At 39.9% G+C, this 18181-nt stretch overlaps 1 protein-coding gene across 7 annotated transcripts in view; it reads left to right on the top strand.

Moving 5' to 3' along the window:
- The window catches only part of gria1b (glutamate receptor, ionotropic, AMPA 1b), an 84371-nt gene that overhangs the window by 27765 nt on the left and 38425 nt on the right, over positions 1-18181 (top strand). For all 7 annotated transcript variants that reach the window (XR_006380672.1, XM_044222571.1, XM_044222572.1 and 4 more), the window contains exons 3-4: positions 5042-5281; positions 16172-16356. Coding sequence is in view for 6 of the 7 variants with exons in the window: in XM_044222571.1 (XP_044078506.1) it covers positions 5042-5281; positions 16172-16356 (425 nt within the window). In the remaining variant the exon portion in view is untranslated. The remainder of the gene's footprint in view (positions 1-5041; positions 5282-16171; positions 16357-18181) is intronic.

Here is an 18181-nt window from a genome sequence, read left to right as displayed (position 1 = left end):
ATATTGTCTGCAGTCTGTGACCTTTTGGCTGCTCGTAATGTCAGCGATCACAGACTTCAAGCTGAATCTACCACTGCAATCAATGGAAGTCACTTCAGATGAAACAAACATCAAATATAAATGTCACTATCAAGTGTTTGGTGCTGGAATTAGAGCTCATTCTGTTTCTGACCTGACTGGATGTCATTCTGGGAAAGCGACAGCAAAAAGTGTCGGCTAAGTGACGGGAATACAGAACGACGGAGTGAAACAGTGACCTGATCGTCGGGTGTGTGTCTCCGGGCCGTCCTGTCTCGTCTTTTCAGCAGAGGAGCGTAAACAGTTGAGCCGTGGGTCGTCGTGAATGGAGGCAGTGGAGGATGATGACGGTGAAAGCCTCTAGTTAATGGACGTCCTCACAATTACCCGCCAATACCCTTCAGCTGAACAATCTTTCTTTTCTTTCTCTTTCCAAACATCAGGGTGATTATTACTTATTACAGACAGACAGATCTGCAGTATGGCTAGATGGACGGATGTGTCAGGAGGATGAACAGCTCTGTGGGTAGACGCGGTCTCAGCTGCGGGCCCCGTGGCGCTTGTTGTCGTCTCTGGGCTGTGTTTAAATAAAGCTCTGTCTAAAAGCCTCAGGTGGCGGGGAGCGAGATGTCTGACTCGAGGACCCTCAGTGGGTACGAGGCGAGGTCAGCTCAGTCTCTGCGATGTTACTATGAGTGTCCTTGTTGAACATTTGTCTCCATTGATATTAATTGTTTAAGGGGGGTGATGTGTTGTTGCTCTGTCAGTCTTCAGATTTAAACATCAGTAATGATGACAGAAGGTGTGATTATTTAGTCATCATTGGCCTCATGACAAAAAGTATGATTATTTATTGATTTCTGCCATTAATTAGATGCAGCCGGTACTGTACCTCCACTGGGACCTCCTTCTGTAGAATGAAACGAAAAACATATTCGATTCATTTTGTTTATTTTATTGTTTATTATCAAGCACAAATTATTTGAGGTATAAAGATGTGACTAAAAGTACATTCCTGACCTCTCACCACAAGGTCCACTGAGTTGTTCTGGAGCTTTCCACTGTATCACACGATCTTCCTCAACGATGGAGTTTCCCAGTTGTCATAGAACTGGGGATGTTCAAATTTCCATTTTTTTTTTTAACTTGGCAAGTTTAAAGTCAACATGGATGATAAGTTCTTAGAGGCAGAATAAGTAGGATTTTCCTAAAAAACTATGTATAGACTTCTACAAAAATAATCCCTCTCAATCATCATATAAGACCCACTAGAAGTGTGTGGCGGTGTCTGTATCTGCAGAGAGTTTCTTATTAGTTTGCTGAGTTCGTGAGGTTTCTGGGCGTCAACCTTTGGGCAATGGTGTGTAGCCCCACAGCCAATAACAGCGCGCAGGCTGTGTGGTCTTGACTTGTAACGTGACTTGAAACGTAGCGAGCAGGTTATATCGCTGTTGCTGTCTCTCTCCTCTGCTTGATTTACATTAGCGAAACAAGACCAAAACAGACTGGAAAGCGAGTCCTTCTCCCTACAGCGTTCAGGCAGCCTCTCACTTCAGATTTGGACCATGCCAAATCAATAACTAATGCTATAGGCTATATATTTATTGCTGCAGATACAGTATGTGACCATAGTCTGTCTATATATACAGTCTGTGGGTCGTAGAGAATATAGAATTTAAGCATAAGGTCAAAGTGCTTGAGCCTCGCTGCAATGTGTCTTCACGCGTGCATTTTAGTCAGTTTTTTTGTGTTTGTCCAGGATGTTTTAAGCCTAGCTTTGCACAAATACTGGAAGCAGGGGGAATCTACTTGTGTAGTCCCACACATTAAAAAGTATGCCTACCAGCACCTATAAAGCTCAATAATTAACACTTTATATCTTGTTTCTTTAATCTGTGCAAAAACAGAAGTATAAAAATGTGTAAAAACGCTTTGGTTTGGATTCTTCATTCGTGCCAGTCCTGAAAAACACCAAAGTTGAATTCTACTTTTGACACTATTTTGACCCAGTGCGGCACTCCTCCTTGGTTCTTTTTATATAATAATAATAATTATAATTATTTATATAGCACTTGTTAAAACCAGAAATTACTATGTGATTTTACTAAAGGCAATATGAAGCAATAAGAGATTGACCTAAACACAAATAACTACAAAGATTCACAAGGCTCACAGCATCTGTCGACTCTCCGCTGCCTGACCCTCTTTGACGAAGGAGTGGTCTGTCGTCCCAGTGGGACAGCAGCGCTAATGCTAAGAGACAGATACCTCGTTAGCATGATAGCATCCGCCTGAGGGCAAATAGCTATTGTTAGCATGATAGCATGGCCCCAGAGGGAATAGTTATTTCCAGTGTTAGCCTGCTCAGAGGGACCAAGCCTGTTGTTAGCATGTTAGCGCTGGCCACAGGGATCTGATGCTGCACCAAGGACATACACACACAGAATAGATGAGGACATCTGTCAGCACATATGTGACTTATCTAATGTATACCCTTAATGTCCCACGATATTTGCTGTGACATACTGCGCGCATGGAAACGTTAAAAAGGACTGACAGCAGCCTTTCTAATCATTAAAGTAAATCGTTAAAAAGAAAACACTCATACATCAAAACAACACACAATAAAGAAATCACCTGGAAAGCTTGTGCTGCTTGACATCATTTCAACTGCAATAAAGCCTACAGGGACTTGTAGAGGAGGAGTGAAATGCCCATGCCGGTCTCTAAATCGGAGAAATAAAATATAATAAACTAAAATAATTGGTTCAGATGGGTGGCGGGGGGATGATTTATATGCGTATTCGGATCACGTTGGTGCCGGTCTGCGCATCACCACTGCACACCCAGTTGGAATTTGTTAAAAAATATTTTTATACATTATTTTTTTAATCAGATCTGCTAAATTTCAGGCGCACCAGTGCGACCAATGAAAATGTTTAGTTGCACTTGACAGATTTTTGCCCGCATGTGCGTGTGCATGTATAAATGGTCGCACCCTGCAGCCCTGATTATCAGTATGAGTTGAGAGCATCCACTAAACGTCTAAATGTAAACTTGTTCTGTACCAATCAGCAACCAGCAGCTCTGAAAATGGGCTATTTTAGTGTTATTAGATAAGGCACCCGGACTAGACGAGGGATTGTTAATGCTACTAGTGCTGAAGGGCTAGAAGGGGTAATTATAATTATTTCTGATTTGGAGTCATTCAACTGCAGGAACTTATAGGAAATCCAATTCTTAATTTCAAAATTTTTAATGATACCATGACCTTATTTGCAGCACCACCCACAGGACAAACTTTACTTTCCTTTTTCTTTTTTACGTAGTATCTGATGAAAAAAGAATTACAGAAATATGACAGTATGACAGTGCACTGTGATTGTGAGTTCAGACTTTCATTATGTTTAATTAAGAGGACATGTTTTGGGGTGTTTGCTTGATTGACAGGTGTGTCAGCCTATCATACTTAGCTGTGCCGGAAGCCACTTGCTTATTTCTCCTCAGCTCCACTCAGACTTCATCCCTTTTCGTCCAAATGAGGACTTTCCGGGTGATGACACAGATAATATGGACATGTTTTTATACAGTCTGAATCGGATTGTGCCCAGAAGACCATAAAATAAGACAGTGATTCACTGAATGACTTGTGGTGTCTCAGCAGTGAGTATTATTTTGTCTTAAGACTTAATCCCTGACTGTGAAGGAGCCCTGCATGAAGAGTAATTTGATTACAGCCATTGTGTGTACAGGGATTTACCATGTAGAGGCCTTTGTGTGAAACAGGAAACTTTATCAGCTACACAACAGCAGATAAGTCAGCAGCTGAAATTATGTCTGCCTACCATGAAGATAAGAACACTTTATCATTTCTTAGCTTATTACCAAACAGACATTTTGCTGTTATATGGTGCGTACAGGATAAAAAATAGTCAAAAGCAGATAAAACAATAAACGTGCATGACAAATGACAAGGTTTAGCACTTTCAGAAATCACAGGCTTTGCAGGGAAGTGTGTACGTTGGTTTAAAGACAGAGTTGATTAAAATTCAAAAGAAAAACAACCTAAAAATGTAACAAAATGAAGGAGACTGTTTGGAGTAAATGCAAAAGCTTAAATGTCACCTTCTGCCCAGTACAAATCTACTTTAAAAACGTGATAAACAAGCTATGAGGTAATTAGTGCACTTTAACATATTTGCACTTTATTGCCAAACTGTTCTTAACTCTATTTGTAAATACATATATATTTTTCTTTTAATACTATGTCCATATTTTTGCTAAATGTATTTTTTTATTCTGTGTGTACAGAAAAATGTCCATCGTCTTGCTACCGACAATACGTTTTTCTGATTCTGAAGTACTACATGAACTATATTTTACTTTTGGTTTGTTCGGTGACCTGGAGTCTAGGGCGAAAAGAGCTTGAAAACAAGACAGACAAATGATATTTTGGAAAACTAAAGATGTAAAGGAAGAGAACAGAAGGTGAAAGAGAGGGCGGTGGATGGAGGCATGCATACTGACAGAGAGAGAGAGGGATGAGGCTGTAAAAAGGTACGGAAGAGGTGTGTTAGGCCCTGTGGATGTTACATTGAAAAAAATGGACAAGGAATGACTTTACATTCTAAATGCCAGGCTTATACAAGTACAGACTTCAACTTTATTATTATCCTGAAGGAAATTTGGTTTGTCGGTAGGCATTAGACACACTGCTGACAATGAGCAGCAATGATGGTCTAGAGCAGCGGCCTTCACTATGTTTTCCATGGGAGCCACACTAGCAGGATCCAGTCAATAGGAGAGTCACTTTTACAGTGAAACACCAAAAACCACGCAATTCTGGGTGCATGATTTGGAAATGGTGGTCCATGTTACTTTGCTTGAAACTGGAACCACATTCTCAAAACTTATACCAGTTCTGCTTCTTCTTCAGCTTCGTTTGACATGCTGACAAGTGATGAAACAATGAGCTGTGTTTTAATAATCCTCTCTTTTTCCTGCCTCTGTTCCTCCTTCCCAGTCTGCTCCCAGTTCTCGAAGGGCGTGTACGCCATCATGGGTCTGTACGACCGACGGACGGTCAACATGCTGATGTCTTTCTGCGGCTCTCTGCACGTCTGCTTCGTTACGCCATCCTTCCCCGTTCAGACCAACAACCAGTTCGTCCTGCAGCTGCGGCCCCAGCTGCAGGAGCCCCTCATGGCCCTGCTGGAGCACTTCTATTGGACCAGGTTCGTCTACATGTACAGCTCCGACTCAGGTGAGGACACAAGATGCGTGATACTGTACAAATTACTTTTACATGCATCTTAGAGGTTTATGTTAGACAGCAGCATTAATTGGCAATGCAGGAAGTAGTGTGATGTTCATACAGAGCAGTGTAAAGGGAGGGTGTGTTAATCTCAGGGTGGTGGCTGGGTGTTTGTCTTTATTGCTGGCAGGTTCACGTCCTGTCTCATAATATCAGGTAGTGCTATCATTTTTATTATTTAACAATCTTTCTCTTGCCTGGCCCAAGTAGTTGTAGTTCCTTACCATAAATTCTCCAATAATAGCTGGGACAAATAAAAAGTTCTTTACTAATAAAAGATGGGTAAAATATAATATTGGGGGCATGGCTACACGGCTGATATGGAAAACTGTGTTTAATGCATATTGCCACAGCACTAATTCTATCAGTACAACATCAAAGTCATGTCAGACTCACCGCTCTGCTGCTCTGAGTTTCTCTTTTTAACAGACTTACTGGTCTAACTCACCGAGGAATTCCAGTCAGTTCTACTTTGCCATTTTTTCATTCAAAGTTAAGCTACTGTCATTGAAACTCAACACTTTTGGCAGATGTTTCACGTTAAAAGGGGAAAGGATTATGTCCTACGTACTTACGTTGATTTCGATTACAAGATAAAGTGATATGTTGTTGTAACCTTAGCTTTGAAAATGAAATAATTTTGCATGTAGTAATAATGACAAAAATATGTCATCATAACATGAAAACATTAACGTTAAAAACGTTATAATGTGAAAAGACCATTTTCGTGTCATAATGAGGTTATAGTGAGAAACTGAGCAATTATTTATGTTTCATTGTAAGGTTAGACATAATAAGGTAAGATAATGTTTCAAAAACCTCAACTTCTCTTCTATCCAGCACCTTAAGGTGCTCATGAAGTCTAGATACACTTAATATTATGTGAGCCACAGCATGAAAAAGATTTAACTTAAATTAAAACAGGGATGTTTAGAGATTTTGAGTCAGAAATATAGGATCCAAAGGTTTACTCTTAAACTTTAAACTTTATTATAAACTAAATCAAGCAAACTTTAAATAGATTAAACCTTATTGAAACTTGTTGACACAATAGCCACGTTTCCATCCAAATGTAGCACAAATTTTATCCAGGAATTCAGCAACATAAAATGCAAAATAATGTGTGTTTCCTTCCCCCACAGTTACGTGAATATTAGGAGTTGGTTCATGGAGATAAACAGTTGGTGGAGCTAATTCTCCAGCCAGGTGCCACTAAGTCATTGCAGAAGAAGAGGACTTTTTCACAAAATTTTGACAAATTTCCAGCATTTCCACTCAGATTTTTTCATGCACAAAGTGTACTGGCTTGAAATAATCAGCAACAACAACAACAACAACAACAAAAAACCAGATTCAGGCGCTTTTTACCTCCACCTCTTCAACCCAGGCTGTACAGAAAGTGCACAAAAGTCACTGAACATAATGATGCCGTTTGACAGGAAAGTCTCAGACCCAGTCTTCATCCTCTGCTGCCAGAAGCTTCCCTAACTGCTAAAAAATTCACATTTAGAGTCAAACTTTGAATTGTGCACTGAGAACTTCTTCTGAGTCAAACCTCACCTTCAGCTCTTTGAAACAAACAAACAAACAAACAAACTTGGAGAATTAACAAAAAGGGCTTTGTCATTTCCCCCTCTCAAGCGGGTCTAGTGTCTTCCCACGGCCTGTGATCTGATGTTATAGTTCATTTGACAGTTGGTGGCAGACTCTGTCTAATCTTATTGCCTTTTACATCTGCCCAGGAACCATCGGTGGAAGTCTATCTAGCGTAATAATGCGTAACTGTCTGCCCCGGCGGTGCAGTCTGTCTAATGGTATTGCTCCTCAACATCTGCCGAGGAGATATTAGATATTTGTTGGAGGCGGAGGTGCTTTCCTGAGGCTGAGAGCCTCTAACACAGCTTTGGTTTATGTCCACAATCAACGTCTGCACATCAACACACAGTGCCCCCTGTGGTGATGAAAGAGAATGATCAATAAACACTCAAACAGCCTTTTTACACACAACCTCTAAAACATAAACTAAGAAGAAAGATGTATGCTACTGTTTTTGTAAGAACTACATTTTCTACAAGAGAACCAAACTTTCACAAGCCACACATACAGTATGCTCTGACTAGAATCGGTTACAGAAGGAGTTGAGCAGATTGTAAATCCTTTGAACATTTACTTTTATTTGACAGCTAGTTACTAATTACTTTGCAGATTAAGATTTTGTAAAAAAAACAAACAAACAAACAAAAAACACACAAGTTTATAAAATACAGCATATTTTAAAACAAATTTCCAATCTTTTTGGCTTGTGACCTCTTGTGATATAAATCCACTGTGTAGTTGTGGCTCCTTGTCATGTTTCAGATGTCTATGAGTTGTTAGCAGTTCCACCAAAGAGACATTTCACCTCCTCTAAACTTCTCACATGGTTTCATTTTAATAACTGTTCAAATGATCCAGTATTTCACAAAAAATCAAAGATGTGAGAAAAGTCTAAAATTGATAACAGATTTGTATGTCAGAACTTTTTTTCATCCCTCTCTCATTAATCACCCCACGACCCCTCAGATTTATCTTGTGAGCCTTTGGAGGGACCCGACCCTAGGTTGGGAACCACTGGACTAAACTAGCTAACTATATATAAAGTTTTCTTTTCTTTCCTCTTAATGCCTGTCCTTTTTTTTTGTTTGGTTTCTTTTCCCTACCTACTTCTTACTGTAAATTTCTTCTGTCTGATTCTGTCTTCATTTCCTTTTTCACCTCTCATCTTTATTTGCCTTTTCTTCCTTTCTTGTTTCCTCTCCTCTCCTCTTGTCTCCTCTCATTTCCTCTTCTCACCTCTCCTATTTCCTCTCCTTTCTTGTTTCCTCATCTCCTCTCCTCAGTACCTTCCTCTCAGTAAACGTAGCTGAGTGTTGAGTGCCTATTTTCTGCTTGGTTGCCGGTAAAAGAGTCACTGCAACAGACTCTCGAATGCAATTCAACGTGTGTGTGTGTGTGTGTGTGTGTGTGGTGACACTCCAAACAGATGCATACAAGATCAACAACCCAACCATTTATTACATTATGAACTTACAAGCCTTCTTTGACCTTTATTCAACACACGCATGAACACACACATACAGATAAAGAAATCATCTACCCTGACCCATCCCATAATTATCATTGTGTCTCGTTGCCATGGATACAGCCTTGCAGTAAAGCCTGTTCTCTGTACAGTGACTGACTGCTGGAAACACTGTAGTTACAATGACGTACAGTAGTGTTTTCAGTCCTTCATCACCTCTTCTTCTTCTTCCTTTTTCTCCTTGTCTTCCTTGTCTTTGCCTTTTCTTGAACCTTCTACTCCTTGTTGCTTTCCTCCTCCTCCTCCTCTTTTCTCCTCTCTAACCTATTCCCTTCCTCCTTTTGACCAGTCAAAGGAGCGGAGACATCAACCACTCTCTATTCCATCCCCGCCTCCAAAGTCTCAAAAGTCAACTTGACGAACGAGAGAGTGATGAGCAAATGCCCCATCACGGCCCCGTGCTCATGAGACCGTATTTGCACATGCGGAGCAGAAATGATGATTTTCTGCTCACAGATACTGTTCTGTGTGCTCGTATCGTGTTACGTGCACGCGCCTTGTTTTTATGTGTGTGGGTTTTGAGACAAATTAAACATCAGACAGAAGGGTCATGGAGCCTGACAAATGTCTTCAAATTAAATGACAAATTACATAGTTTGCAATTACCCTTCAGAACAAAACATTGTTAAATAACATTGCAGCCTCAGGTGGCTGTTAGAGGATCTATAGACTAAGCTGTTTCTTCTGTTCTTTTTTTTTCTTCATTTAACTTTGTAAAAATCTTACTGACAATAAAATCTCTTATTCAAAAGAGGTCTGCCTTCCTTCCTCCTCTTCTTCCTCTTTGTTCTCCTCCTCGTCCTCTTCCTCCTTATTGTCCTCCTCTCACCTCTTCCTCCTCCTCCTCTGTTCTTTGAACTGTCCAGAGGGCTGAGAAAGCTTTTACATGTTCCTCTCTTTCCTCTGCTGCAGTCTTTTATTTTGCTCTTTTTCTTGTCTTCCTGCTTGCCATCAAAGTTCCCTTGAGCAAGGCGTTTAATCTCCAGTGGTCGACGTGGCTGAACTGGACAGCACAGTGCTCAGTCAACCCTTGTATTGATTAAAAAGCAAAACAAACTTTGGACAGGAGGACAGACAGACAGCAGCTGCTAAGAAAATAAAGCAGGGAGAAGAAAGCATCAACTCGCATGAACAGAGCCCATGTGTAATTGAACATGAAACTGATTTTGTGTGTGTGGTTGACATAACTGCTGCCGCATCACTAGCCTAATGTATTGCTAACAAACCGTTAGACACGCAACATGCACACTCGCGCACACACAGAGTTATACGCACATTAAAATTCATGCAGCAGCACACACATTACAAGCTCTGTTAAGAGTAAGACGGTAGGAGAGAGAGAGAGAGTTTGGCTTTTTTTTCTCCCTTTCTCATGTTTAGCAAACAAATGGAGAGTGGTCACTTCTTTTTTTACTCTCTTTTTCATAAACAGATAAAAAAAAAAAAGAGCTCTCAATAACATGAACTCTTCAAAGACATGCTACAGCTGGGCTCAAGAAATGCAACAGCCACCTCACTAATGGTTAAAACCATAAACCAGCACAAAAATGATAATTACCAACATAACATAAGCCACCATCTTCTGAACAGACACATTACAAACACTAATAAAAAGTAACATTTGCAGTTTGGAACATAAAACAGCAAACATAACAAACTACTCAGTCCAGCACTGCATGATGGGAAATGTGGGCCATTGCTCTCTCAGCGCTGTCTGCAGCACATGTATGCGTCACAGCTGAGCAGACGGTAGTGCAAAGTCAAGTGGTGTCTTCATGGTAAGTTGCTAACCACTGAACCTATAACTGGGCATTACATAGCTTCACAGTGTACTTGGCCAAGCACAGAACTGTGTTACTTTGTGAATGTATATGTATTGATTTGGTTCATTGAGTTTTATTGTTGTGATGTGTTTTCACTGTTTTACTGGTTAATTTGGTAGCCACATGCTAAATTGATGTTAGTGATGTTCACACACATGCTAACTAACTCTCTTTCTAACCTGGCACTGTTTATGCTATACAGTTCACACATCCACCTCAGTTTGACTTTAACAGAGCCACACTCCTAACATACATGGCCTGGCCACCATTTTGAATTAGATTTCTTTTGTTTGACGCCATTTTAGATCCAAGCAGCCATCTTGGATCACACACACACACACACACCTTCACACTCTCTATTGATGGTAATTCTGGTTATAGTTAATAATTTAATTCTTAATCTGAGTTCCAAATTGATAGTTTAGTGTATTTTATGAGACTCAATCAATTGATTGACAATTGATCATTTCTCTTCTTTAAGAAGAGTAGTGCCAAGAGGACTTTATTAATTAAAGTTATTGTTTATGATTATCTTTGATAATCAGATTTAATTGATTGCACCTACATAGTATGGTGCCTCTTTATCCATTGTAAATCCCAACACTTGCTATACTTTTTGCATTTCCCTTGATCCATAGGGAAAGCCTGAACAAAATAGAATAAGTGTATGCCCACATAATGGACTTACATTACCCTGAGTTGACCCTGATTTGGCCTGGCGTTGACCCTGATTTGGCCTGGTGTATCAGACAGAAGTGTTTTAATGAGCGTCTGAGGACAGATGAAGGCTGATGATGTAATTCTCTGTATGAGCTCTGCTGGGGAAAAAACACTGGGAGTCATGGAAACATACTGGTACCCCGCTGAGGAGTCTCCTCTCCTCTTCCTCCTACTTATCTTCTCACCTCCACTTTCTTTTCCTCTATTCTCCTTTGATCCTTTTCTTTTCTCTCTCCTCCTCTCTCATTTCCTCTCCCCTCGTCCCCTCATCTCCTCTCTCCTCTCCTCTCTTGTTTCTTCTCCTCTCCTCTCTCAGTACATTAATAGTAAATGACATGCATGCAGGATGTTTATGGAAATTAGATGCAGAACGGAGAGCAGAGTAGTGTCTATATTTATAAAATTCCTTTCTCTCTCTCTCTCTCTCTCTCTCTGTATATGTCTCTCTCTCATACACCTCTAGTTTTATCTTTAATCTCTGTCTCTCTCAGTATTAGTGACTGGCTCTGCTGTATCTCTAATTGAAGGTTATAATTATCATTAACACACACTTGACTTATTTTGTTCAGAGTGTGTGTGTGTGTGTGTTAGTGTGGAGTGCTGAGCCTTCACAGCAGCTGTAAACACTGTCACTGTGTGGATGCTAATGAGCAGTTACCTATCAGAGGTAATCACATAATCTCTGTCACATAGCAGCAATTATGAGCAAAGTACCCTCGGTGTCCATTTTTTCCCTCCTCTACCTCTGCTCATCACCAGGGGTAGAGATTAATGTGGACAGCTCGACATTGTAGCATACGATAGTTCAATCAGTTGAACAGCCTCCACTCTTCTGATTTCAGTCGTTCCACCAGCTTTTGGTACCATAAGAGCATTAGTGAGGATCCGAGCCTACTCGGTATCAGCTCTAATCATTTGGTACGTCATAATTACTGCAGGAGAAAATATTTTAGTCAATTTAGCCAATGTAAAAGATGCGATTAAATAGGACTTTATTTCTATAAATGAATCCTTAACACATGAACAAATTATAAAATTGTAAAACCTTTTACTGAAAGTGCAATAAAAGCTTTGCAAGTAGTAGTTTATCACTATGACTAGTATTTAAACTATTTTTTATAATCATATGATCTGCTTAATGAGGTAACTTAAGCATAGTGTTTAAGCAAACTGTAACCTACACTGTACATTTACTGCCACTAGACAACTTCACTGCTAGATTTTGATCACACACCTCTGTGTTGAAATATTTTAACATGACACAAGAAAGTTTGCACTACATACTAATGTTGACAGATAGTATAGAAAATATACAATTTAGTATAAACAGGTAACATTTTGATTAAAGTGACTTAAGATTTTTGCTGACAATTTCTAATTTGAAAACTAAATATTTAGTGTGTTCATTTTTTCCCCAAGGACTTGAGGTGCTTCTGGAGCTTTTCTCTGTCCAGTTGAGTTTTCCTTCCATTTCTGTTGTGTGGAAAGACAGCGTTCATCAACAGTATAGTGAAAAAAAAATGTGTTGCTCAAAGTACAGTTGCAGTTAATGTGTAGTATAATTGGGTTCTCCAAGTCTAAGCCATAGACTGTATATAAAGATGGACCACACGTCTCCACTTGCTCCCACTGTACAAAAATTAAGCCAAAATATACCGGATACGGCCTCAGCTTTCAATCATGACGTGAAACCCCCTTTTTATAGCATCAAATAACTAATTAAAACCAAACATCGGAAGAAATTAACACGTGAACAAACATCAGCGTGATAAGAACTACCTAAAATGACATAAACCATCTTTGGGAGAAATTTATTTGATGTGTACTTTGATTTTTTTGTTTGTCCTATCCGCTAACATGGAGGGGGCGGGGTTTATGACCTATACTGCAGCCAGCCACAAGGGGGTGATCGAGATGTTTTGGCTTCACTCTAGGGGAGCTGTCATGTCGTCCATCTTTATATACAGTCTATGGTCAGAGCAAAGGAAGGCAACACACACGTCTTTAAGACTACGTTTTTCTACTCTAATAACCCTGGAGGAGGTGTCGCTGTGTGTGTGTGTGTGTGTGTGTGTGTGTGTGTGTGTGTCAGACAGTATCTTTGAAGTTCCTTTTTCACTATGTCTCTGTTCATCTCTCTCTACTCTTTGAAGTCTATCTGAATTTTGCTGACTTGTCTTTTGATTATGGTGTGTGTGCGTGTGTGTGTTATACTGTAAAATGGTGATGTGATTACTCTGCGTGTTGCCTCATAGGGTTTTAAAACGCAGAGCAAAAACTGACTGTTAAGTTGTAGAAACACTCTAGATGATGATTTTTGTGGTCACTAGGGACCAGAAGAACTTGACAACAAGCTGAAAAACCAGCCCAGTATCCCTTCTAATTACATTCATAATTTACCTCACCACTTACATCCAGTGCCAACAGTGGTGGATGGGTGTATTCGCTATACACTGACTTTCATGCAGGAGTTCATGTCAGAAATTAACATTTGCTTTTTCATTAACTGTAACCATAATCTTTCCCTGACCCTCACCAAGAGTTTTATTTGCCTAATCCTATCAAAACCCTAACCACAGTTTATGTGTTATAACCATGATCTTTCTGTAGTTGTGATGCACAGATAATGTAGAAAGTGAGAATTAGAAAAACTTTGGCATTGAATGTAATTCAGTGTTTTGCAGAATCAGCAGATATCAATGTTCTTGTCTGGCGATAATGTTGTGAAAACGTGAAAAATGTCTTTGCAAACAGTTTCTTACTTACACATCCACCAGAGCAACATTATCATCCCATTGGAGTTGTGTTTGTGTCCATCTGATACAAGATACAAGATAGATTTATTGATAATTTTACAACACAGGGTTGTATAATGAAATTTTGTTTTGTAGTTCCCTTTATGCTACTCAAAAACAATTATATACAGTAAATCAGTGAATAAATAATATGTCATAGAATTAATAAGTCATATGGTGGTCCACATGGTGGAGTACTGAGGATGAATTAAGGAGTCTCACACCCTGAGGGAAGAAGCTGCTCGGTAGTCTGGTGGTACGGCAGTAGATAATTCTGTATCTCTTGTCAGACGGCAGCCGGGTGAACAGGCTGTGGCTGGAGGGGGAGGTACTGTCCTTTAGTATCCTTTGGGCTCTGTGCAGGCACCTCACCGATATCACTGATGCTCGGTAGATGGGTACCAATGATCTTCTGAGTGGTTTTAATCACCTGCTGCAGAGCCCTCCGGTCCTGGGCCGTGCACATCCCATGCCTGTCTGTGATGTTTCCAGTCAGGATGCTTTCTATTGCTCCTCTGTAAAAGTTAGCTAAGTAAGAACTTGGCACGGGAATTTTGCCTTCTTAAGTTTCCTTAAGAAATACAGCCGTTTCAATGATGATGAATCTAAGTCCAATATTCACTCCCTTTTTAGCTCTGGTTTGGTCTCCACCAACTCCTGAGGGAAATATGATTCTTTAGCTGTTATATGCTCCACTTTCTTCACCAGTTTATCACTAACATTTAGCCCCTTTCCAGGAAACCAGGAACCATTTTAGGAACTCAGGAAAGTTTCCACTGAAGGAACCAAGGTTTTATTTTGTCATAGTTTTTGGCCCCCAAAAAGCTCCTGCTCTGGAGGTAGTACTTTCAGATGGCCCAGGAACTATATGGGCAGAGTGTGTGGAGTCCAGAATTTCAAAAACAAATCTTGCAGCTGCTAGACTTTGACCATATGCTTAAATTCTGTATTCTCTACGACCCACAGACTGTATATATAGGCCGAATATGGTCGCATATCAACAGCGATAAATACTCCTATAGAATTTAGTTATTGATTTGGCATGGTCCGAATCTGCAGTGAGAGGCTGCCTGAACGCTGTAGGGAGTAGGACTCGCCTTCCAGTCTGTTTTTGTCTCGTTCCACTAATCAACACATTCGGGTGATGCCATCTTAAATGACGTTTTAAGTGTTTCCATCTATGGTTTCCACAGACATACCCAACTTCAGTTGAAAAATGTCGGCATACAGTTTGACACTCATAGTTAGTGGTCTCTCATTTGGGTTTGCCATTCGGAGGCAGTGACACTATATGAGCTTGACTAACCTGACTTAAACAAAAATAAAACCATCACGAGTCAGTGGCGTCTCAGTGTGAACCAGCTTTTTGAAGTTAAGCCCAGGCCAAGTCCAGCCTGAGGCAGACAGCAAACATCACAAGAGTTTGATTCCACTGGGGGGAAAAACCAGCTTGACATTCAGTTTGTGAAGCCACTGCCTCTTCAAATCTACTCCTGAGTATTTCACATGGAAAATATCTCAGTGTTGGTTATGTGCTTGCCAGCTATGAGCAACAAAGTGTTTAGGGAAGTTGCTTTGAAAAGTAATCAGTCAGACTGTAGCAAGATGAAATAGAAAATACAACCTCCAAAATGTCTGATTTACATGTTGCTTATAGAACAGAAATAGAAGTGTAAAAAGGAAACATTGTGGTTTTAGCAGCTGTTAGCATTGGATCTTTAGCATTGTCCTCATAGTGGGGTCATCAGGTTTGAGCTCTGTCCTAACTCTGTCAACTAAACCCCATTTACTCAAGTACTGTACTTAAGTACAGTTTTGAGGTACTTGTACTAGAGTGCTTCCATTTTATGCTACTTTATACTTGTACCACACCACATTTTAGAGGGAAATATTGTACTTTTTTTCTTTTCATCTGACAGCTCTAGTTACTTTGCTGATAAAGACTTTACTATGAGCTAATAAAATATGACACATTTCAGATTAAACTACCCAACCACATTGGCTTCAGCTTGACCAGATAAATTCTACTTCCACATGAATGCATCTGTAACAATAGTTTAATAACATAATATATAACAATATAAAAACCAAAGAGGTTGTTTATCTATGTAACAAATACTTTTACTTTTCATACTTAAAAATGTTTGGCTTAAAATACTTCTGCTTTACTTAAGTGGGATTTTGAATACATGATTTTTACATTGTTGTATTGCTGCTTTTACTTAAGTTAAAGATCTTAATACGTTTTCCTTCACTGGTTGTCAGAAAATCATTTGCCAATAATTTTTAAGATGCCAGACATCTTGTCATGTCCTTCTGAATACATTCACATAAAGGTAGTTGAAAACATGCACTGATTCACATGTTATTTCTCTCTCAGGTCTGTCGGTGCTGCAGAGGATCTTGGACACGGCGGCGGAGCGGAGTTGGCAGGTCACGTCCATTAACTTGGACACTCTGACAGAAACATCCTTCGTCAAGCTGCTGGCCGACCTGGACTATAAGAAGGACTTTCAGATCATCATCGACTGTGAGCTGGAGCGACTCAACTCCATCCTCAACCTGGTAAAACACTCACTGATCCTAATGTCAATAAATCATCGTCACATGAGTCTGATATAAGCAAAAGAAATGATTATCACCGTGGTCACAGGACACTCAATTTCGTACAGTGCTACTACTAATAAAAATATTATCTCTATAGTACAACAATTATAACGTGTTTTAATCTTAGTCTTTCATCACTTTAAGTACACTATGGACCTTTTGAATGTATTATTATTCAGTGTACATATTTACATATTTTTTCAGTTTGTGATACAAACTGAGGTAAGTCCCTTTTGTTTTTGGTAGCTGTTACTGTAAATGCTGCTGTTTGGTACAATAACGTTACCTTGTCCAAAGTGAGCTAACTTTAGCTTTGTTTGGGCCAACAAGAACGACAACCCACTGAAAGCGAAAACAAAGTTCACGCTTATTAATTTTGGAACGGGAGCAGTTCGCTTTTCAAAGCATTGTAACCAACAGTGTGTGATGCATTTCAAAACACCCACGTTTATTGTTTTATGTGTAAAATCCCACACACCAGCGGCATCTTGATGCACATGAACTCTCCAGAAAGGCACCATTTTTATCACAATAGCTCTCTGGATTGACACATCTCAGCTTCTGTATCCTAACTACCACCTCTGTCTGTATGGTGGGTCTGATGTGTGCTACAGGCGTTGTTAAATGACACAACTCTACGGGAGTGGAGGTGCGCCTAAATAACTGGTTTAAAGTCGGCTTTCTCCAGTCAGTTGATTTCTTAAACGTCATGTAAATGAGAAACCTGATTTCCCCAGGTAGATTTCTCTGCCATGTATACAGGAAACCAGGTTTCTACAAGTGTTTTTTGTACATGTGTATGACAAGGGACTGCAGACAGGCAAAATAAAAGCTAAGCAATGCATCCTTGTATTTAAAGTGAATTGAGAAATGTTAGAAAACTGCAATGTTCAGTTGAGTCTTGTTTGTTTTCTGAAGATTTCTAGGTTGGGTTTGTTATGTGGAGTCCAGCAGGGCGCTGCAATGTGGAAATTCTTGCCGGGTCTCACAGGTTACACTCTCTGCTCACGATCATCAGAGCAGCAGGATATACTGTTGAATATTTTTGCTCTTCAGTTGCAGGTGCTTTCACAGTGTTTTGATTTTTAATACCAAACACTTTCAGCTTGATAAATGACAGTGGAGTGGACAGAGTGAGTGAACGCATGCACAGAGGAAATGGTTCAGAAAGATATTTTTGCAGTATAAAGGATTTTCTGGAATATTCTGGAATAAGTTTGTAAGAACCAGTGGGAGAGAGAGTGAACGGGCAGAAAATGAAACTAAGTATTTTTTAGGAAGCCACAATCTGCTCAGTGTGAACTCTGGCCAGAAGCCAGCCATCATTTGGGAAACTACTCTTTCTGCTGAATTCCAGCTGACTAACACAGACCGAAGTATCAGGTGGTGTTTTGGATCTGTGAAGTGAAGCTGTTGTCTTCAGCTGATTTTATTTTATGTTTGGTTAAGTTTCATGTGGCCTGTCTGAAAATATCAGGTGGTGTTCAGCTTTGACTTCATTTGGTTAATTTAGTTTAGTAGAATGTGAGTGTAGTATCAGGTGGAGCTTAGCTGGAGCTCGGCTGGGGCATTATTTAAGTGATACACAAAATGGATGCATAAGACTTGGTGGAAATCGTGAAAGATTTTGTGCTTTCTGAAGTTTGGTAGCATGGCAATGAACAAGAAACAAGCACGAATTCGCAATAGCTGCGACCACATACGCGAATGCATCGACACGGTCAGGCATTCACATACACACAACTTCACAAGAGTGTACGACAAACGGTTCATGAGTTATGAA

Source organism: Siniperca chuatsi, linkage group LG14 (genome assembly GCF_020085105.1).
Source record: "Siniperca chuatsi isolate FFG_IHB_CAS linkage group LG14, ASM2008510v1, whole genome shotgun sequence".
Taxonomy (NCBI): domain Eukaryota; kingdom Metazoa; phylum Chordata; class Actinopteri; order Centrarchiformes; family Sinipercidae; genus Siniperca; species Siniperca chuatsi.
This window is presented reverse-complemented; position numbering and strand designations above follow the sequence as displayed.